At 46.6% G+C, this 23,309-nt stretch overlaps 1 protein-coding gene across 1 annotated transcript in view; it reads left to right on the forward strand.

Moving 5' to 3' along the window:
- Positions 1-21,344, forward strand: part of LOC147608229 (HVA22-like protein k) — a 126,377-nt gene extending 105,033 nt beyond the window's left edge. Inside the window, exons 7-8 of the mRNA XM_086788919.1 lie at positions 20,372-20,444; positions 20,549-21,344. Of these exons, the coding sequence (XP_086645045.1) occupies positions 20,372-20,444; positions 20,549-20,667 (192 nt within the window). The 3' untranslated portion in view covers positions 20,668-21,344. The remainder of the gene's footprint in view (positions 1-20,371; positions 20,445-20,548) is intronic.
- Positions 21,345-23,309: the final 1,965 nt, after the last annotated feature.

Below are 23,309 nucleotides of genomic sequence, written 5' to 3' on the forward strand. Positions count from 1 at the left end.
TGCCCTGCAGGTCTCTCATCTCCATATTTCTGCAGTGCCAGTTCTAGCTCCATCTACTGATCATTGTTGGACTCCCAGTTCCAGCCAAAGATGGGAGATTTCAGCAAATTTGTTGCATGGCACATTTGGAGAGATTGTTGTCCCTTTTCAATCTCGACTCTCGCTCCCCTCTATGGAGTAGAGTTTGTACTTAGCCATTATGGATAATGGTTGTTCTGCTCGGTAACTAATAGAAGGATCTCTTTCTTTTTTTGGGGGGGGGGGGGGGGGGGGGGGAGTTGGGCCCCCATAATGAAGCACCATACATCATAGCATCATAGAAGGTTTCACCAATGTGTCAAATAGCCAGCTCTTAGTGCTTGGCTCCTGGAAGGATCGTCTCTCTAAGCGTAACCTCCCACCCAGTGGCTTGGGCAGCCAATTGCATGGAGAAGATAGGGCCAGTGAAAGTAACCCCATGGTATACATATGAAGAGACAGGGCCAACTGCATTGCATTTGTACATGAAAGAATGTCCAGAAGAGACAAAGCAGGTAGGAGGACAGGCAAGGGCAGAGAGAGAAGTATTTATCAGCTAACGCTCGCTGAAGCTCCCGCCCCCCCCCCCCCCCCCCCCCTGCATGCCCTTCCCCCCTTCCCACCCACGCGCCCTCTCCCTCCCGCCTGCCCTCGCTTATGCGCCCCCCCTCCGCTGGCTCTCTTGCGCTGAAGCGCCCGCCCCCATCTCCTCGCCTTCGCGCCCCCCCCTCCCCTCTTCAGCGCCCCATCCCCCCCCTTCACCAGCCCTCTTTTCCCCCCGCCCCTCTTTCGCGCTGCTTCCGCCCGCCCCCCCCCCCCCCCCCCCCCCCCCCCCCCCCCCCCAGGGTTTTTTTCTTCGCCGCCTTACCCCTCCTTCCCGGTCTTTCTGGTTTTTCCACCCCCTGGGGTTTTTTTCCCTTTTTTACCTTCCGCCTTCCCCCTCCGCCCTTCGTGTGCAGCTCGGTTCTTGCAGGTCTCTCCGCATTCGCTCCGCCTTCGCCATAGCTTCAGACTCTGATGGAGGCTCCTCCCGTCCCACCTCGGAGGGACTCTTCCGCAGCCCCCTCGCCCGCCCCTGAGGATACCCCCATTAGGCTCTCTCTTTCGCCAGAAGAGGAAGCGAGCCTCGCCGCAGACGTGGAACGCCTCCAGGCACATTCCACCATCTGCCGTATAGTCGGCACTCGCCCCAGCAGAGGGGAGATCCGGGATCTTCTCCTAGCCCGCCTGCTTGCAGATGTGGGCAAGATCCTGGACGTTTAGCTACTGGGCCGTGGACACTACCAGATCGAGTTTGAGACAGCCCAGAGCGTGGCCCAGGACCTTGCCATGAGTCCCCTTGACATCAGGGGCGCTCAGGCATTCTTCAGACCTTGGCAGCATGGCTTTGACCCAGCAGCGGCCAAGCAGGGAGAGCGCCTTTTCCATGTTACAGTTTGCTTCCCTGGAGGGGGGGATGGATTGATCAGAGAGTGGAGTTCTCGGGGCTCCCGAACCAGTGCTTTATTTGCAGGCAGGTCGGCCACCTGGCCAAGGCCTGCCCTCGCAGGAGACCCCGACATTCACCGCAGCAGCAGGCCCCTGATGGCCCGCCCACAGGTGCGGCTCGGCAGGTAGCCTCCGGGACACCTGCTCAGCCCACAGAGACCTCGGAGTGGCAGCCTGGCAGGGGCGCCGTCGAGGGAGACAGCCACAGCAGCACGCCCAGAGACCGATGCAGCAGCAGCCACAGTCTCAGCATCACTGGGTTCCTGTGGGGAACAGCTTTGCTTCCCTCCAGGAGGAGACCCCAGCGCCGACTGAGGACCAGGAGATGCCAGCACCCCCTCCTTCGCCCCCACCCCCCCTCCCCCGTCCCCCCCTCCCGCCTCGCTTCCACCTTCGCCTCCTCCCGTCCCCGCTCCGGTTTCGGCAGCGGCTCCTTCTCCACCCCCTTCTCCCCCCCCTCCTCCCCCCCCCCCCCCCCCCCCCCACCCGCCTCAGCTCCCCGGGAGGCCCTGGCAGTCCCCTGGCGTTCACCTGCAGTCCAGAGGGCTCTGAGCACCAACCTTGCTCGAGCACCGCAGAGGAGACTTACCATGCCGATTCGGGCTTCACGGATATCATCTATCCGCAGTCGGCTGAGTCGTCTCGGCACTAGACAGCGCTCGGAGGCTTTTGATTACTCCTTCACACGGCTTTTTGGAGCAGAGGGCCCCCATGAGCCAGCACCCATCAGAGTGCATGTAGTGATACCTCCGGCCCGCGGGGATTCATCATTTGGTCGTTCGCATAGTGGCAGACTTAGCACGCGACCCTGGATATGTATGCATACACGAGGTTGCTCTGTCTGAGCGGGAGGCAGTCGCCATGGGACACAGCCATTGGCGCCTGATCCGTGATTCTTGCAGTACATCGGGTGGGCATTCAGAGGGGGGTTTATTATGAGGGATGACATTCAGGAGGCACTCATAGAGGAGTGGTTCACGCCTCTCGAGCTAGTGGCCCCACGGTGGATGGGAGCCTTTACACAGTTGGAGATCCTGATTACTGTCCGAGCTTGCACTGAGGATGGCAGATGTCTCTACTATGAGATCCAGGATGAGGGCAGACTTCAGAGAGTGGAGGTGGAGTCGCCTTTGGTTGCAGAGTGCATCTTTCAGAGGATACGGGTAGTGGCCGCTGCTTCTCGGAAGTGGCATATTGACCCTGATCCTGCAGATGTGCTCCCTGATTGGCGCATATGGGCATATGCAGCGCGCCCCTTGGCTCGGCTCCAGTGGGACCCTGGTGAGTACGAGTGGCATGATCCTTATGCATCCCCTGAGGCCACAGGGATCACCTTTTTCCAGTATACTGTTCGGTTGGGGCGACATATTTTGACGGCGAGGAGGATGGTCTCTCCAGCTGCATCGCGGCACTGGCGGCTACAGGGACTCTCACAAGAGTTCCTGGAGGATTTTTGGACCCGGCTCTGGGCTAGTCGACAGGCACGCAGGATCTCGACTTTCCAGTGGCTGGTCGCCCACAGGGGCTCAACAGTTGGCACCTGGCTTGTCTACAGCGGTCTTCTGGCGGCCTGCGTCCGATGCAGCCACCCTCTGGAGACACAGAGACATTGCCTATGGGACTGCCCTCAGGCGCAGCAGATTTTGGCTGCGGATGCTGCGCATTCTGGCCCCCCTCTCTCCAGAGGGTATGTATACGTGGGGAGCCGCTGCTTGGTCGACTTCGTCAGGGCCTGCTATGGGCTATGAGACGGAGCAGGACAGCCAGGCCATGAGATTCATTAGGGGCCAGCCTCGCCTTGTTCCTTCACCGGATTTCTCGTCCGCCAGCTGGACACAGGAGAGGGATCTACGATGGGAGCTCCTCAGCAACCTCACCATCTGGTTCACCTAGAGGACCCGGTGTTTCAGGGCCTTTGAGGGGAGACTGGAGCCACCAGCAGAGACTGTTCGGGGGATTTGGCAGGAGTTGATCTACACCCTGCGAGGACAGTATGACCGCATCTGGGGCGACTCGGATGAGGCGATCTTGCGGCCCCAGGCTTTTCACACCACTTGGCGCAGCGGCCCCTTCTATACCCTACACGCGGGGTCCCCCCGTTGGCACTACAGGCCACCTGTTTGGCTTTTCCCCCCTCCTATTGTATGATATAGCCCCTCAGTTCTTTGTACTGATACTTGTACTTTTCAGCACCTAGGGAGAGTCTCCCTGGCTGCCTTGTTTTGTTCTCTGCTCTGTTTTCTTATGAGCAGGAGAGGATCTTTTGTAGCCCTACGGGCATTTTTATATAACTAATGAAAGGATCTTTTCTCGGGGAAAAAAAAAAGAGAAAAAAAGGGGAGAGACAGAAGTGAGCTCTTTGCAAACACGACAGAGAAAGCAACAAGCTAGGGCTAGGTAGGAGGAGAGGCCCCCTCCTCTCTTATCTCTTCACTTTCGGTGCTTGGTGTGTGGGTGACCTTTATGTTACGTTCTCCAAATCCATCTGTCTATGCTGCACGGCACCCTCTACATGAAGACTTCCGGCCCGAAAGGCCTCAATGGGCTTTTGTCTAAAAATAAAGAGGGCAATGATACACCTGTATACATGAGCAAATGCCATGGAGGATAACTGTGGCTCGGCCCAAGCCCAACAACTGTAACCACGAGACTCTAAGCTTGCTGTACCTGATGGGAAAGTGTTAAGAGGATGATCTTGGTTTTACCAAGATTCATTGTGAGGTCACTCTCATCACAAAAATGCTGAAGTGCACCTTTGCAAATCTGATATGACTATATTATATGCATATAAGAGGATAGGCATCACTGTCTGAGCTAGGTGGAACCTGTGCCCCCAAATAATCTTTGGCAGGAAATGGAGCTCTTGCAAACAATTTGTTCAATACTAGAGCTTACCTTAGCCTATCCCGAAACAACTTTGTCATAGAGCCGCAAATGCAACTTTCCTTGTGGGTGCGCTAGCTTGTCCTTTGCGACTTCACTCCGTTGTCACACCAGAATGCTTCCATGGCCATGGAGTGAAGGTAGAGATTTCTTTGCCTAGATGGAGGCAAAGAGGGTTTGTGCAAGCAAACCATCAAGCATGCAAGAATCCAATAAAACACAGTGAGCAAGAGAGTAGAGAAAAGAGAGAGCTCACAAGTAATATATTGCAAGAGAATGAGTGTGTATTGTTTAATTCCAAAAATGACTTATATATAATAACTAACTTTCTCACTAGGCCAGACAACCAGGCCACTAGTTCTAGCCTTAAGCACGAGGTTGTCATTTCTCCATTTGGCATTAAGCTCAAGGTGAGGCCGCTTTATAAAGTCTAGCGTAGTCTTACAAAAGATGGGTTTCTGGTACATGCGGATAAGATGGCAAAGCGTCTTCCGGTAGGACGGGCGGGTGAAATCATGTTAATCGGCAAAGTGATTAACATACCCCCTTTCCTAATGCTGACCGTGTCCTCGCGTCGCCAAGCTCGGGCGGTGAAGATGTTGTCAGTTCCGGAGAGGTGTGGATGGTCAAAGATGTAGTTTGTGGAGAGACCAATCCATGTGCTTCGGGGCTTGTTGGAGATAAGAGTTTGGTTCATCCTTGAGATAGGAAGCATGTGGAGGTGTATATGGTGTAATGTGGGTGTGAAAATGCTTGATGGGAGGTCTCATCTCCGGGGTTGCTAGTTTTTGGGACCCGTACAAAGAAAGAGGGCCCGTGGCTTTGGTTTACGGATTCATGCTCCAAGATCACCTTCATTTGATTGGCAATGATTGATGGTGGTCCAAGGTTGTTTCACGCAGCAAGGTATGATTTCCGAATCTCATGATGGAACTAGAGATTGGGCTGCCTCATTGTTGCTTGTTGGAGAGGTTTTTGTTGTGATAGTGAAGATAGTAGAAGAGGCAAATGGTCCAATGGCGATCCTTGTTTGTGACCCATCCGGCCATCCGTGTTATCATTGTTATGGTAGGACTCCATGAAGTTCAGGGTGAGAGAAATCCGGTCCCATGGTGGTTGTTTGGAAGGCATTGAGGCTGACCTTGTCAAGATAGGGGACTACTTCCGGTAGTTCAAGACACTTCAGGGATGGATAGGTTACCTTGTATTGATTGCGGAGAGTAGACTTCTTCATGAAAAATGGTTTTTCCCAATTCTTAACCTCTTATAAAATCCAACCTAACAGATGGAACCAGCAAGAGAAGAAGGTTTGGGTTCCACAGTCGGATTGCTAAGCGAATGACAGTGCCAGATTTCTATCTTGGATGGTCCAAGATTGCTCTCAAGTCAAGTTTAAGAAAAAAGAAAAATCATTTTTAACAGAGATTAATTTGATTAATTGAAGCTTAATTAAGTTTGGATTCCCAAATTAAAGGCTCTTTCCTCAAGCAAAAGGCAAAAGATTTTTTTTTTCTTTCCTCTTCTCCTTCATCAATTGGCCGGTGCACCTCTCTTCCCTTCTCATAGTTTGGCAGACAGTGACGGGCAATTTTCTTTTTCTTTTCTTCCTTCTCACAGCCAACAGATGGCGCGCACAGTCACACCAATGACGGCCGCTAGCAGTGGGCACCTTGAAAAGCACACGATTATCCACACCAAGCAAGAGCGCCGAAAGCGCTGGGCGCTTAAGGACCACAAGTTCAAGAGCTCCCTCAAGCACATGCCCTCTTTTGAACTAAGGGTTAAAGACTTTATAAGCTTAAAACCTTTTAAGCTTATTAAAAGGTTAAAACAGGGCAGCACCTAGTATTTTGTGAATCTTAATAGCATCAAAGCTTAAAACAATTTACAAGCTTCTCTCTCTTTAAGCCCATAAAGCAAGCCTTGATTTTCTTCAAGAGTTGTGACCGGCAGTAGCTTGAAGCTTAAAGAAAACAGCTTAACTTAATAAGCTTCATTTTCCAAAGCTTGAGAAAGGTCCTTTAAATGCGCGTGGTTGCAATATGTGTAAAGACAAATAGATCTATTTTTAAGGCTCTAAGTTCTTGTATCGATTTGTCGAAACCCCAGAGGAACCATAAGACAATTCTAATGTAGCATGGGGCAACGCATGTAAAAGAGTTCTAACCTTTACCTATTCTCTTGGCTTACACAAAATGTGGATTCACAGAGAACCTTGTTAGCACGAAGTTCATGACCGGAACTCTTCCTTTAAAAAAATCGTACAAACCTCAAAGTCCAACCTAGTTAGAGACCATTCTATGACCGTGGTCCATTTCTTATGACCAAGATTTCTAAATTTAGGCCTTTTTTAATGTCAAGGTTGCATCCATATTTACGTATCTTATGATAAGGTACATTTTAGTGTACGGTACAATATTGTGCCGTACGGTACGGATCGGTACATGGCAAGTTTTTTTTTTTGAACTGTCCTCTGGTCCAAGATCCTTCCATAGTTACCAATTTTTCACCTCCCATAGGTGGCCTCCTGTAGGCACTTATTTATCCACCCGTAGGTGATGCTGTCGAGGAAGCACCAAGGGGGGCTTTGAACCCTACACCTCTTGGTCCTAGGCAAACACCTTCACAACTTGAGCTATCACTTCATTGGTTGTACGTGGCAGTTTTTAAAAACATTTTGGGCCAAAAGAAACCCTAGGCTAGCCACCATCGCGGATTTTAGCCGTTTCCACACATTGGGGATACCCAAGCAAGTGAGGATACATGCACTTTCTTGTTTAACTTATGTGTGTGTTTTATCGCACGATACGCACATACTTTTGGTACTAACAACTTAGCAGCGAGAGATGATGATGATGCGGTGCCAGTTGCTGTTGCAGTCACTGAAACCGGCCTCTCATAGAAAACCAGAGTGCGGTAGATTAGCAATCACCCGTCCACTTGTAGTCTAGATGTGAAACAAAGCAGATTGGAGCTAGAGTGCCCAAATCTGAAAACACAGCGACACCTGTTGGCCCCAAAGCTTGGCGCCCCTTGCGGTATTTCTTTATTCAATTAAAATAATATGAATGGCTAAGTACAACACAAAAATCAGCCAAGAGTTTACATCTGTATATCCAATCTGACGGCCCACAAATCCTTCTTAGCACAGAGGATCTATGCACACAGATCTGTGTTCCACAATAACACACTGTGCCTCCCTCTGATCAACCAAGACCACTAAGTAGGCCAGCCATGGGCATACATCTGGCATAACTCAAGTGCATGATACATCATCTCAGCTCATACATACATGTGCTGTCCAAACTGTGTCTCAACCCTTGTCAATCTGCCATACCCCTCCTCTCACAAGGGGCCAGATAACTCATATCTGCAACGGACATCAAGCAGTAGAAAGAGAGATAGATGAACAAAAACGGAGCTTACCAAATTCAGCTCGTGAAACAGCACTGGAGGAAGCAACGGTACCAATCTGTACTTGCAGGCACTTGTATCCACAACCCTGCTTCACATATATGCTTGTACTTGCCTGTACCCTCCTCTTGGTGTTCACTCTTATGCTGTCTTTGAAAGTACAGATCTGAAAAACAGGGGGAGGAGAGAGAAGCACTACTCCAAAAGTGGAGTGGCCCTCCTCCCCAAAATAATCCCTAGGGCTCCAAACTTTAAAAGTTCCCTAGGGCCACTAAGGCCTAGGGGCAACTTTTGTAAACATTAAAATTTAATGTTTCTAGTTCCCCCCTTCACACCTAGGGATGTCCACACATCTTAAACTCTGTTCGGGCACCCCCCATGTGAATCATAGAATATTCTGACTCTGCAACCACCATGCCCACACTTGTGCTGTTCCATTTTCACAGGGCCATGACATACCCCCCTCTTGAAAAATGGCAAGCGTCCTCGATTGCATTCTGGTGATGCATCAAAATTTCCAAAGTGAAATATACAATATGGCAAGATCAGCGTCCCAATCTCTCTAAGCCATACACATGTATCAACATTCACTGCAAACCAATGGCATAGTAATAGTCCAAGTTGTATACCACCGTGAATCATACATATCCACAAAAATCTCATGTGACTAGTACACAAAATATATCATAGAAGTCCCATAAACAGATGTACTGTCAGCCTCAATACCTTCGGGTGAGATAAAAACTGCACCAAGCGACCTCTAGATGTCATCTGAGCCTGTCTGTATCAAGGGAGTGGAGGTGCTACCCCCCTCTTGAGCATCAGGGAATGCTCTAGACCCATGCTCTGCTGAACCTGAATGAGCCACAAGAAGAGTCGGCTCTAACTCAAAGGCATCGAGATAAAGCTGCAAAACCTGAGGTGAATCTGTTAAGTCACCTTCCTCCATCCACTTCGCATCCATCGGTGAATAGTTCTTGAACTTCACAAGATAGCAACGGGAAACTTTACCTCGTACCTTCCTTTCTTTATGTGCCAGTATCTGCTCTGGAATCAGAACCTCATCAAGTTCCTCAACTTCCGGCTGAGCCTCATCTGATACATCCTCAGGCACATCCCCACGGAAAGGTCTAAGAAGACTCACGTGAAAAGCATTGTGAATCCTCCAGTGATCTGGTAACTTCAAACGATAGGTTACCTCACCAATCTTTTCCAAAACCTGAAAAGGCCCATAATATCGCATGCTCAACTTAGGGAATAAGCGCTCTTTACCCTTCATCTTCTTGAGTCTAGCCTTTTCAAAGCGCAAAAGAACCCAATCACCCAATGCAAACTGTAAGTCACGTCTGTGAGACGGTCTGCGGCTTTCTTTTGCTTCTGCTGAGTTTTCTGGAGGGCCAACTTAACTCTTCGATAAGCTTCATCCAAGCTCTCCACATACTGATCAGCCTCAAAGATCTTATCCTTTGTATGCAAAATGGGTGGTACCTTCTTTCCTCCTTCCACAATCTCAAAAGGCGCGTTGCCTGTCGAGCTATGTACAGTGTTGTTATATGCAAACTCCACTAAAGGAAGATACTTTTCCCATTGTTGCTTGTGCTCTGACACATAACACTTGAGAAGATCCAACACTGTAGAGTTAGCCTCTTCTGACTGACCATCTGTCTGTGGATAAAATGACGATGAAAACTTGAGAGTTGTACCCATGTTGTCAAACAACCCTCTCCAAAACAAACTCGTCATCCGTGGATCACAGTCACTAATGATAGACGTAGGCAAGCCATGATACTCGAAGATGTTCGCCATGAACAACTTCACCATATGATCCACTTTAATTGTCTTCCGCACGGGAATGAAATGAGCCTGCTTACTGAACCTACATATGATAGTCCAGATGCCATCATTTCCCGTTTGTGTCCGTGGAAGATCAAATACAAAATCCATGGCAATGCTCTCCCAAGGTCTATCCGGAATAGGTAAAGGTTGTAATAACCCTGGCGTCTTCTGACGGTCAAACTTTACCTTCTGACATACGATGCATTGCCTCACAAAGGCATCAACATCTCTTCTCAAGGTTGGCCAATCAAAGAAAGTCTCCACTGCTTTGACCGTGGCGTCAATACCTCTATGACCTGCATACGGTGGAGCATGACTTTCAATCATAACCTTGAGTCGCAATGGCCTGGTAACACACAGTCTGCCATGCATCAATAAAAACCCATCTCTGAGAGTGTAATGCTCATGCCGCTGACCCTCAAACATCTGATCATACAACCTTTCAAAATCCTCATCATGGGCATACTGCTCTTTCATTTCATCAAGCTCATGATGATAAGCAAGTGAAACTGCAGAGACGTGTGGCTTGTGTGACAAAGCATCTGCCACTACATTCTTTTTGCCTTCCACATGCACAATCTGGAAGTGAAACATTGACAAAAAGTTTGCCCAACGCATATGCTTCTCTGAAAGCTTAGTCTGCGTAAGGAAATATCGCAAGGTCTGATGATCTGTCTGTACAGTGAAATCAGCCCCAAGCAAGTAGTGTTTCCATGTAGAAAGAGCGTGAATTACAGCCAACATCTCTTTCTCATACACCTGTAAATGCTTCTCAGCATCTTGCAATACTCTACTCTCATAGGCTATCACATGTCCCTCTTGCATGAGAACTGCACCAATGCTACTTCCACATGCATCACACTGGACAACAAAAGCCTTTCGGAGGTCCGGTAACACCAATACTGGGTCCGAAGTAAGCTTTTCTTTGAGCTTTTTGAATGCTGTAATTTCCCGATCAGCCCATCTAAACGGAGTTGCTTTCTTCATCAAAGCATGAAGGGGCGAAGCAATTTCAACAAAGTGCCGTATGTAACGCCTGTAATAGGAACACAATCCTAGAAAGCTGCGTACATCATGCACGGTCCTCAAAGCTGGCCAATTAAGTATTGCTTCCACCTCTGCTGGATCCATACGGACTCCATGACCAGACACAATATGCCCCAAGAAATGTATCTCCTGCAAAAAGAACTCACTCTTCTTGCCATTAACCACCAACCTATGGTTTCTGAGTTCTGCAAACACAATGGCCAAATGCCTTCTATGCTCTTCCTCAGTTTGTGAATGCACAATCATGTCATCAAAGAATGTGCCCACAAACTCTCTATGAGGCCTGAAAATCCTGTCCATCATTCTGTTAAATGTGGCAGGCGCATTTGTCAAACCAAAGGGCATAACCAAGAACTCATACAACCCAAACGTGGTGGGGAATGCTGTCTTATGCACATCCTCGGGTCTAATGCGTATCTGATGATACCCGCTTTTCAAGTCAATACGACTGAAAACTGTGGAGCCCTGTAAGCGGTCCAAGATGTCATCGATCCTCGGTATGGGGATCTTGATGGTATTCTTGTTCAGCGTCCTGTAATCAATACACATGCGCCAAGAACCATTCTTCTGCACCAAGAGCACAGGTGAGCAAAAGGGTGATGAGCTAGGCTGTATCAACCCTTTATTCAAAAGCTCCTGCACCTGACTCATAATCTCTTCCTGTTGGGTTGCACTAACACGGTACGGCGGTCTATTCGGTGGAGTACTACCAGGAATCAGATCTATGGCATGATCTTCTGGCCTCTCAGGAGGTAATTCTCCTGGCAATGACTCGGAAAAATAGTCTTGAAACCCACTTAAGAAATCAGTCCTGTCCTTATCTAACATAGACAAATTAGACTTAGACTCATCATCCTGTGCATCCTTTACATAAATCAAGTACGCGGAAAGATGCTTTTTTCATTACTGATGAAATCGCCGAAGCGGATACAATAGGAACAGATTCCCCTTTGAGTTTTACATCCAATACATGCTCTTTCCCTCTATGAGTCAGAGTAATTGTCCTATTGTAAGTATCCACCACCGCGTGTACCCTGTGGCACCAAGGCATCCCCAACAAAACATCACAGCCATTCAAAGGCATGATGAAGAACTCTTCGCTGTCCACATAACCCTGCAAATGAAGCCGAAGCTTCCCAATGATAGGAGTAACGGGTTCTGCATACCCTGGACAAGCCATATTTGCCTCATGTAACGGCCCCATCTCCTCTGCGCGAATCCCCAATCGGCCAGCCAAGTCTGGTGAAATGAAGTTGGCTCTAGCACCTGTGTCAAAGAAGATCAAAGCATTCTGATCTCTCACTTTGCCCCATGCCCTGCACAACTCTGTAGCTTTACCACCAAGCTGCTCCCCCACAAGATCAGGAACTAAGCCTGCAGAAGGCTTTGGTTTCTTTGGCTTGGGCTCTCCTTTATTGTCAGGGTCCTTTTTGGACGTTCTTTTGGGACAATTAAATGACATATGCCCCTCTTCAGTACAGTAAAAACACTTTTGAGCATCTCTCAAAGCCTGTCTTTCCTCAGAAGTCCTCTTGGGCATTGGCAACTTCTTATACTTTGTCTCTGAAGACCCTTTAGCATCTCGAGAAGCATGCCCAAATTTTTCAGCTTTCTTGCTCAATTTCTTACTGCCTTTAAACCCAATGAACCACCTGTGAGTAACGCATTAGCTGTCATAGCATTTTCAATCATCTGTGACATGTTCGTTACTCTTGTCTTTATACAATAATCTCGTACCTCTTTGGGCAGCCCACAACAATACTTCTCTACCTGCTCAGATAATGGCACCGCACGATAAGAAGTCACTGGGAGTAGAGCTTCCCAAAACTTCTTGTTATAATTCTCCAAACTATCACACTTTGAAGCATCCAGCTTGTGCCATGCGGTCATAACATCCACCTCAAATGTAGATGTTATTCATACGGAAGAGAAAACTTGTTTGAATTGGACCCATGTAGTGGGTGCTATGCCCTGCAACAACAGAAGAGTAGACCACCACTGCAAAGCATTGCCCTTGAGAAAAGTGGCAGCTTTCCTCACCTTAGAGGACTCTGTGTAATTCCCACCAGAAAAAGCAGCATCAAACTGCTGTAAAAAGGTAAGTGCTTTAAGTTTATCCTTGGCTCCACTGAATGTGTCAAACTTCACTGCAGCTCCCCCTTCCTTGTAATCCTTTGCCTTTCCCATAGGCGTCAGATTATCATATGGAACTGGTTTCGCAAGATTGCTGCCCCCGACATTCATACCCATCATTGGGTCAACATTTTCCATTCCCATACCAGGCATACCATACATTCCAGCCATGTTTCCAAACATTCCATTATGCATACCTGGCTGCATACCACCAAACATATTGCCTTGCATCCCAGGTTGCATGCCTGCAAACACATTTCCTTGCATACCGGACTGCATACCACCATACATATTCCCTTGCATGCCAGGCTGAAAATTGGCTCCAAAAGGCCCATACATACCCATGCCTCCCTGAGGATAACCCCCAGTCATGGATTGGAACACCGAGCCACCACCAAAATAACCTGGATGCATATTCTGCTGAGGAATAGGTGGCTGTCCATAGAAGGAACTCTGTGGGTTAGCACCAAAAGCATGCTGCATGTTCGGAAACTGTGCAGGAGATGGATCCTGTGGAGTGGTACCACTATGACCCTGCGGAAGATTCTTCGAACGAACCTTCTTCTTCTTTTTCTGGGGCTCGGTGCGAGATCTCATAAATTCAGCAAATCTCTCGCTCTGTGTGAGCTGCATAAAAGTATCCATAACACTAGCCAAGCGATCTTTGAACCGAGCATCATCATCCTCTTTACCATGCACATCTTCTGGCTGTGTTACATCCTCATAAGGCTCAACATCTACAGCCTGTTCTCCTGCAAAAATATCCTCAGATACATCTCTTTCAGGAGAAGTCTCTTGCTCTTCTTCTTCATGATAGAAGTACTCATCCTCTGTATCAGACATGTTTGCTGAATTTTCAGCGTTGGCTTTCTTCAAAGCAACCACGAGCTCACCCCCTTCAGAAAGTTGATGATTGGTCCCGGCAACGGAACCTTGAAACCGGCCTCTGATAGAAAACCAGAGTGCGGTAGATTAGCAATCACCCGTCCACTTGTAGTCTAGATGTGAAACAAAGCAGATTGGAGCTAGAGTGCCCAAATCTGAAAACACAGCGACACCTCTTGGCCCCAAAGCTTGGCGCCCCTTGCGGTATTTCTTTATTCAATTAAAATAATATGAATGGCTGAGTACAACACAAAAATCAGCCAAGAGTTTACACCTGTATATCCAATCTGACGGCCCACAAATCCTTCTTAGCACAGAGGATCTATGCACACAGATCTGTGTTCCACAATAACACACTGTGCCTCCCTCTGATCAGCCAAGACCACTAAGCAGGCCAGCCATGGGCATACATCTGGCATAACTCAAGTGCATGATACATCATCTCAGCTCATACATACATGTGCTGTCCAAACTCTGTCTCAACCCTTGTCAATCTGCCATACCCCTCCTCTCACAAGGGGCCAGATAACTCATATCTGCAACAGACATCAAGCAGTAGAAAGAGAGATAGATGAACAAAAACGGAGCAAATTCAGCTCGTGAAACAGCACTGGAGGAAGCAACGGTACCAATCTGTACTTGCAGGCACTTGTATCCACAACCCTGCTTCACATATATGCTTGTACTTGCCTGTACCCTCCTCTTGGTGTTCACTCTTATGCTGTCTTTGAAAGTACAGATCTGAAAAACAGCCCCATACCCGTCTGTACCACCTCGGGATACGTGCCAGGAGTTGTACTTGCACACGCAGCTTGCTGTCCACACTTGTGCTCGCCTGAATCTGAGTATTCAGTTCTGTCCAGCACCTGTCTGCACCGCCTGCAGCAACTGTACTTGCTGTACCTGGCTGTCCGTACACTGTACGGCAGCCGTACAGTACTGTACTTGCTGAAAACTTGTCTGCACAGCCTGTACAGGACCTGTGCGCAGCCAGTCCAGCAGAGAAGAAGACCCACAGCCTGTACCACAGAGAGAGAGAGAGAGAGAGAGAGAGAGAGAGAGAGTGTACTTGCACAGATTGGGCCGTACAGTGCTGTACGGCTGATTTACACTCAGAAAAACAGCAGCAGCACTCCAAAATCTGCAGTCGACTTGCTCTTCAACTTCTCCACGCTTGTGTACATGCGCTTGAAGGCTCCTCCACGACTCCTTTCCCAAAAGCTAGAGAGAGGGGGAGGAGAGAGAAGCACTACTCCAAAAGTGGAGTGGCCCTCCTCCCCAAAATAATCCCTAGGGCCCCAAACTTTAAAAGTTCCCTAGGGCCACTAAGGCCTAGGGGCAACTTTTATAAACATTAAAATTTAATGTTTCTAGTTCCCCCCTTCACACCTAGGGATGTCCACACATCTTAAACTCTGTCCGGGCACCCCCCATGTGAATCATAGAATATTCTGACTCTGCAACCACCATGCCCACACTTGTGCTGTTCCATTTTCACAGGGCCATGACAGTCACCACCATTATAGAGCCAGAGTATGATAGCGAAGGAAACATGTTGACAGATGGAGATCTTGAATCTTCATCTTCTTCATCATCTGAGGGTGATGAAATGGATTGATCATTAAGCGCTCTGCACTGTGAAGTGATAGTGACACTAGTGATTAGAACTTTTATTTTTTGGCTTCTCTAGATAGTAAAGTGTCTTTTAACTTTTAAATTTGATTGATTGCTTATAGTATGTAACCCATGGTATTTGAGTCATGGGTGCTGAACGTTTGAGTGATTCCATTTCATGAAACCTATTTATGCTTTTGTTCACTGAGAGCTCTCATTTTGGTAATTTTGTTGTTGTTGTTGTTTTCCAAATTTAAAGTTTGCAGTTTTTTATTCATTTTTCTATATATATATACACTATATAGTATAATTTTTATGTTTTTACGTACCTTAGGTATTTAACGTACCTCAAAATCTGAACCCGTACCTAAATGCGTACCTTAACATACTACCACACTTATATGAGTGGGACAGCCAACGCACATGCTTCGATAACAAGCCCATGCATACGCTTAAAAAACCCACCCACCTAGTAAAAAAATATCATGGCACACTCTCTACGCTCTCTTCTCCTCCTCCCTCAAGACCACCTATCTCATCATGCAACGACCTCAATAAACAAACCCTAACTCTTCTCTACAAGCATTAACTTCAATCTTTGGAGTATGAATCAAAATCTTAGCAAAGCGATTTAGAGTAATACTTGCTTTTCGTAAAACCTAATAAAAGCGATGAAGGACTTTACAAGCATCTTGCTCCGGGCTTCATCTTTGTGCCTCCCGGTTTAGGACGCTCTGATCCCAATTGTAAGGGATTCACGAAATGAATATCCAGTTTCTCTCACGACAGTTAGAAGTCCAAATTAAGGTTTGCAGGCTCAGGCTCACATAGATGCTGCCAATAGGATCACCCTACAAGCATAGGGCGAAGGCTTTGTCCATCATAGATTCATGCCTGTTAACCTTGGTATCCCATGCCGCCAATAGGATCACCCTACAAGCATAGGGCTAAGGCTTTTTCCATCATAGATTCATGCCTGTTAACCTTGGTGTCCCATGCCGCCAAGGTTTGCCTAGCCAAGACCCTTGGCGAGCTATCTCCATCATGGATGGATAGATCCATGAGTGGATCAATCTTCAGTTCTAGGTACAGATCCATCTTGTCCTCAAGTCAATAACATGCACAGTAGATCCACTCATCCCACTTATATAGTAACCCCCATAAAAGCATAAGTAGTCACTTATGGGATTATTAATAAATGTCTATAACCTTAGGCCACTATAATCAGCTTGCTTTCCTAATCTTTTGGGCCCTCTAACCCAAGGGTAGTCCAACTGTCCCTATGGTTAGCATCAGATACGTAACTCCAAGGCCAATTGTGGGAGGCGATCTCTAAGTAGTGTGTAGATGTGTTGTATGTATGGGATGGATTGGACCATGGCATCTATGACGAGAGGGGCTGATCCAAACTCGGCCAATGCTATGGCATGTGGCACTGATGGCTTACTCTTGATCATGCGTGAGAGCATCATAACTTGCAGTCTCTCCACTCTAGTCAATCCTCCTCTCCCTGGCTTGGTCCCCAAAAAGACGCCCCATACATCATTGCCAGCTGGACCAAAGTATCATATAACCAGCATTTGGTGCTAGGTTCTTGGAAGTGCGCTCGAAAACATTGCCTCTTCAAACGAGCAAGGGCAGCATATCCTCGTGCCAAACGTGCCGGGTGGCGGGGTGCATAATAAAAAGTGGGCCAATGAAAGTGATCCCCAAATATACATATGATTTGACCAACTCAACCTCATGTCCTCTATATGTAAAAGAGTGGCTGGCTGCATATGGATAGGTGTTAGAAAGCATAATCTTGGTCTTCCCCAAGATTTACTATGAGGTCTCTTTCATATCACAAAAAGCCTGCAGTGCATCCATATGTCATTGCAATCCTCAGCTGAGTCTGAATTGTGGACTATGTCATCTGCATATAAGAGAATGGGTATCATTGTATGAGCTAGCTGTGAGCCCGTGCCACCTAATCGATCAATGAATTCCAAGTTTTCATCAATTTATAGCCCAAAGAGTGTAGGAGAGAGTGGGCAGCCCTGTTTGACCCCAATAGTGCTACCGATCTCTCCGGAAAGGTCCCGGGTGAAGGAACCCTGTTAGTATAATGCCATCACTCCCCAAATCATCTTAGGTGGAAAGTGGAGCTCTTATAAGCACCCACTTCCGGGGTGCCCTAGCCTCCCCAATGATGGCGGCTGGCTTGAGGGTAAAGATGTGATCCAATGTGGAATAGTTTCTTCTAAAGCCTGCATGTCTTGTTGGTGTTCTTTGCCTATGCCCCTCTGCCAGAGTGCCAATTTCTGCCTCCAGTACAGCCTCATAGATCTTGGCCGTGGGCAATCGTGATGGTCTGGTAGTTATTGGGTTCCGTAGGGTCTCCTAGCTTATGGATAGGGACAATGTGGCCAATCATTATAGTCTGGTAGTTATTGTGGTCCAGGAGGGGGGAAGGCCTTCACACAAACTCCTATTGAAGATTTGCGCAAGGATAGGGGCCAAGGTGGTGGATCCATGTGCAAAGTGCTCTGTGCGGAGGTCATTGTGGTCCTTGGCTCTACTATCATGCAACTTCAATAGTGTTTTGGTAACATTGGCAGTGGTGAAAAAGCTGGCAGATGTAGGGCAAGGGATGTGGGATAAATCAAGGTGGGACTGATTCAGGATGTCATATAGGTGGCATGTGTAGGTCTCCCATATGAGAGGGTGACTGATGGGTGTGGGTGTCTTTCATTCCCCCAAAAAGCACCGTGCGTCTGAGCTATATGCACTTGGAAAGAGTTGGTACTCGCGCTTTGCCAAGAATGCACGCTTCTTCCGATGGGTGAGGGGATGGAAATCTCTCTGCATTTCACGTGCAGAGATCTGAGGTGGTCGAGATTCGTGTAGAATAGATATGAGATGTGTTGTGATGGCTGAGAGTGATGATGAGAGATTGAGTTCGGTTGTGCGGCAGTATAAGTGATCATAGTAGCTTAAGTCAAGGTTGTGGTGAAAATGAATGTGGGTGAAAGTGGATGTGGGGGGATTTGGGGTGTGTGGCAAGGGGGGCAAGATACAGTGAAGGCTAGGTATGTGTGATCTTCCTTCATGGGTGATGGTGAAGTCCTGGATATGTTGCATAAGAGCAAGAGACCCCAGTTTTAGATCAACAACTCATGCAGCTCCCATGTCCAAGAAACCACTGCCATAGCTAGTGATGTCCCCAGTGTCCTGTGAAGACCCGTCTTGTGATGACCACTGTAGCGATAGCTCCATAGGGTCTATGTCAGCAAGCATAACTGGGTCTGCATGAAAGTCATACATATATGTACCTGCATCTCGGCTGTCCGTGCATTGAAGTTCCCAACAGGAGGATGTGCGAACTCCACAATATCTGCAAATAAAGGCGGCTGTCCATCCTACAACAAATCCCGTGCATAGCCAGATGTCTTTGGTGGGAATTAATGTGTAATATCTGGGAGCCTGGTCGGGCTAAACGCATACACATGAAATGGGCCTTCTCATCCCGCCTGACCGCTGTTAGCACTCTGCGTAGGTGGGGCCTGAATAGGCATGCCACTCCTCCTAATCTCTGCCCAAACCAACCCCCACCCCCCCCCCCCCCCCGGTCTCTCTTCCTTTTTCCCCCTTTACTTCTAAACTCCTCCCCTCCTAGTGGTGCGTGTCTGCCCTCTATACGCTGATTCTGCTTTGTGTGCCTTGTGAACCTGTATCATGCCAACCTTCCTTTGCTCCACCTGCAAAGGGATGAGGTCATTGCCTTTCAAGAGCCCGATGGGAAAGACTATCCTTGAATTTTAGCAAAAGAGGCCTCCCCCTGCTCTCTACACATCAATGAATGGCATGTCATATACGCTCACCTGTTTACATAGCTGTTCCCCATGATCCATCTACTTTGGGGGAAGCTCATGCAAGAAGCCCAATCACTCGTACACTCAATGCACAAGATTGTTGGCGTTTTCCTCTTCCTATTTCGCTTGCATGATGGCATTTTGGTCTACATTTGGATGTCGTTTGTGTGCCACTTCCACCATTGGGATGTACTTAGCACCAACCCATTGAGTGGTTGCTTCAGCATCCATCCTGAGGTCAATTGTGGCTGGTTCCAGGCAGCGTTCTCAAAAAACATTTTTCTCAATACTGTCCATTTACTATTATTGTGTGTTGCCATTCCGCACGGAGAGAGAGAGAGAGAGAGAGAGAGACACACACATTTTCTGGTTCTCTTTTTTTTTTTTGGGGGGGGGGGGGGGGGGGGGGGGGGGGGGCGGGGGGGGGGGGATTGCATGGTTGGATTTTCAGTAGATGCTAAATAGTGTGCTGTGGCTGCAAGAAAAATCGAAAAAGGGGGGCAAAATCGAGTTTTGCCTGAAATTTGGGGGGAAATGGGGGAACGAGAGAGAGAGAGAGAGAGAGAGAGAGAGAGAGAGAGAGAGAGAGTAAAGTGAAAATTGCTAATTGAATGGGGGAGAGGTGCATGAATGCAGGCGAGGAGCAGTGTGTAGGTGACTATTGCGGGCAAAAAAGAACCAGCCGAGATGATGCCCAACAGAGGCAAAAACCAGCTGCACAAAACAAAGGAGGAGGCAGCGAAAACAAGGGAGGGCTGTTGTGCAGGCAGTGAAGAGAGAGAAATCTGTGGTTTAGGGTTTCAAAGAGAGGAGCAGTGATTAGGGGAGCACGAGGAGAGAGGAAACCAGGGATTAGGTTTTGTGCAATTTAGGGCAAAAGGCAGGTTAGGGTTAGGGTTGCCGGCCATGATTCAAGTGTGTGAGAGAGAGAGAGAGAGAGAGAGAGAGAGAGAGAGAGAGAGAGAGAGACAGTTTCTTGATTCTTTATCAAAGAGAGGAGCAGTGATTAGGGCAGCACAAAGAGAGAGGAAACCAGGGATTAGGTTTTGTGCAATTTAGGGCAAAACGCAGGTTAGGGTTAGGGTTACGGGGCCATGATTCAAGTGCGCGCGCGCGCGAGAGAGAGAGAGAGAGAGAGAGAGAGAGAGAGAGAGAGTTTCTTGTTTCTTTAGCTGAAGTGGATTTTTTTTCACCTACAGAGTAAGTTTGTAGTTTCTCACCAACAAGAGATCCAGTTCATACAAAATGCGGCTCACAAATTGATGACGTCAGGTGAGATTTGAGCAGAACTGTGTCTGATGGTTGGTCAGGAACTATTCAGAAGCTCTGGTGGGGCATGCCTTTAGTTACCTTTTTTTTTTTGTTTGATTGTTCAGTCCAAAGCATTTGTGGGGCGAGCTCCCCAAACCATCCAGGCTCAGATGGGCCTGCAGCAGCTATAGAAAATACACCGAGTGATGCTGATACTCTCAATGATAGTGATGAACAGGATTAAAATTATTCCACTCATGCGACGATAGGATTGAAATCAACTATGGCAGCTTTTTTGAAGTGATTCTGCCTTTTGTGCAGAGCCTATTCATTATGTGTAATTAATGCTACCTGAATTTCTTTGTTCTTGGCATGTGTAAATATTAATGAGCCACTAAGACCTGCGTCCCGCATAGAAGAGGAAAGCGAAGAAAATAAAGATGTCAGGAAGCTTGAATGTGATTGGTTAGTTCTGAAATGTTCCTTGAGTCTTGCAGAAACTAGCCAACAAGAAATCCGCATTCAATGAGAGCAAGGTTTTTCCTAGTCCTCTTAAGTTACCTCATGGGACGCAGGTGCTAATGCTCTTGTACACATTCATAATCAAGGGTTTGTGTGGGCTGCTCTCTTTCATGTGATGAGGGTTAAGGTAATCAAGGGTATGTGTGGGCTGCTCTCTTTCATGTGATGAGTGTTACGGATGATACATAATTAAAGTAAATTATATTCATCATGGTTGTGACACTCAACCATGATAGGGGTGAAGAGAGAACTGAATGTAAGTATAGCATAAACGCATACCACTCTGCTTGTTTGGCTCAATGGTGGCTGTGAGCGAGAGATCAAAATGACCAAGACTTGAGGCTAGTAGCTTGATATCACATGCGCTACTGTTAATGACATCATATGAACGTTTGGAGCCATGGCTTGAATTGGAGTAGGCACGCCTGTGTAACATCTCCAGCATTTGATCATTTTAAGCCAAGAAATGGCGATAAGCTTTGGGATTACATGTGCTTGTAGGTATAAAATGTCATAAGGCAACAAGCAGGGCTGAAATTTGAAGGCCTACCCTAACCTTCAATTTGGAGGCCATAAACTAGGTTGTCCTTGAAAATATATATATGTTCTTGTGTAAAATTTAGAGAATTTTTCAAAATAGTGTCGTTCTTTTGCAACCCTATTTTCTAAGAGGCCTTCTATAGAAGGTTCAAAGGGCTTTGATTCCCTTGGAAGGCTTCAAATTTCAGCATTGGCAACAAGCCTTTTTTTATTATAATTCTACTTGCACACGTAGTTATATTTGTGCAGTTAGAAAGCTTCTTTTTGTATATGCATAATGGCTAAGACTAACTAGTTCTTTGAAGGTAAAAACCCAACATTCACATTTTACATGAGACTTTTAGTATAGAAGCTTAATATATACATAAGCAAGAGGCTAGGAAAAAATATTTGTTGTCAAATTAGGCATTTTCATGTCAAACAAATAAGTGCCAAGGCCTCAAAACACCTCACTAAATGATTCTTTGAGAAGAATTCATGATGTTCTTTTGTACAATTAACCCTTGTGTGTGCCTTTGGATAATCTAATCTTACTAATGCATTGTTCTTTCAATGCTAGTAGAAGGTACAATATCTTTGTGCTCGAGATGAATAATGACAAAAAAAACTTATGTTGAAAAACATATGGGTATATACTATGATAAGTTGTACTTTTGACATGACTAAGGATGATCACCTTTTTTGATGTTTGCATCAATGCTAGGTTACAATTGTACATGCTCCAAAATTTGGCATTTACAAAAAATAAAGATTACTCTATCAACCACTGGGTGGCTCCTTAGAAGCTAATAAGATGGGCTAGTGAGGTGAGTGAACAATGTTACAATTGCTTTTATGTGGAGTAGAGATACTAGGCTTTTTTTAAATTTGGTTATTCTAGTGTGAAAACTAGTCACTTGTATATAAGTCATTTTTTACAATAAGTAATACACAATTGTTTTTTTTTTGTAGTAGTTTTCTTGTGAGCTTCCCGTCTTCTCTCTTCTTGCTTGCTTGCTATTGGATTCTTATATGTTAGATGGATGCTTGTTTGAATAGGTTTGATTGTAGGTTTTGCTCTTCCATTAGCTTTTCTTTTCCTACCTTTTGTGAGAGAACCATCACGAAGGACCGCCTCTTGTTGTCATCTAGGCAGATAGAGCTCTCCATTCACTCCTTGGCAAAGAAGCGTTCCAGTGTGGCAACGGAGTGGAGACGCAGTGGACGAGCTAGCACTCTCACATAGGAAAGTAACACATCACGGCTCTAAGGCAAAGACTCAACAATACATGCTTTAGAAAGGCTAAGGTAAGCTCTTGACTTGAATATATCTATCACCAGCAGAGGGACTAGCCTAGGGTTTAGCTCTATTTATCTATCTTTTCCAAGCTATAGGAATTACCCAAAAATATATTTTTTAGAGCCATTTTTTAAAGAGCCATTGGGTGTGTTTGTTTGTTGCTTTTGACTATTCTTTGAAGTTTAATCACTTTAGAGTATTTTAGTTTTCTCTATTGGAGAGACAAAACCTTCGTTCATTGATGATTTACATGAAATTAAAGTCTAAGGCTTCGATTTCATTGCTTTGAGTCAAAGATTAGCTTAGCAATTGTGATTAGGAGTGAAATCCACTCCAAAAAAACATGAGCATTGAGCTCCATTAGGTTGATCTAGAGTGGACAGTCAATTTTTGTTCATGCATTTCATATTTTCTATAATTTTTCATGCATTGTTTGAATTGGTAGCTTAAAAGCATGCAAATCCATAAAAATAATAATCAAATAATAGTTATAATTGCATCACAATTCTTAATTAGAATTACGATCATTAAGCACATCCCATTAA

This window comes from Cibotium barometz, chromosome 53, assembly GCF_041138505.1.
Source record: "Cibotium barometz isolate CiBa-2024 chromosome 53, ASM4113850v1, whole genome shotgun sequence".
In the NCBI taxonomy this organism is placed as follows: Eukaryota; Viridiplantae; Streptophyta; class Polypodiopsida; order Cyatheales; family Cibotiaceae; genus Cibotium; species Cibotium barometz.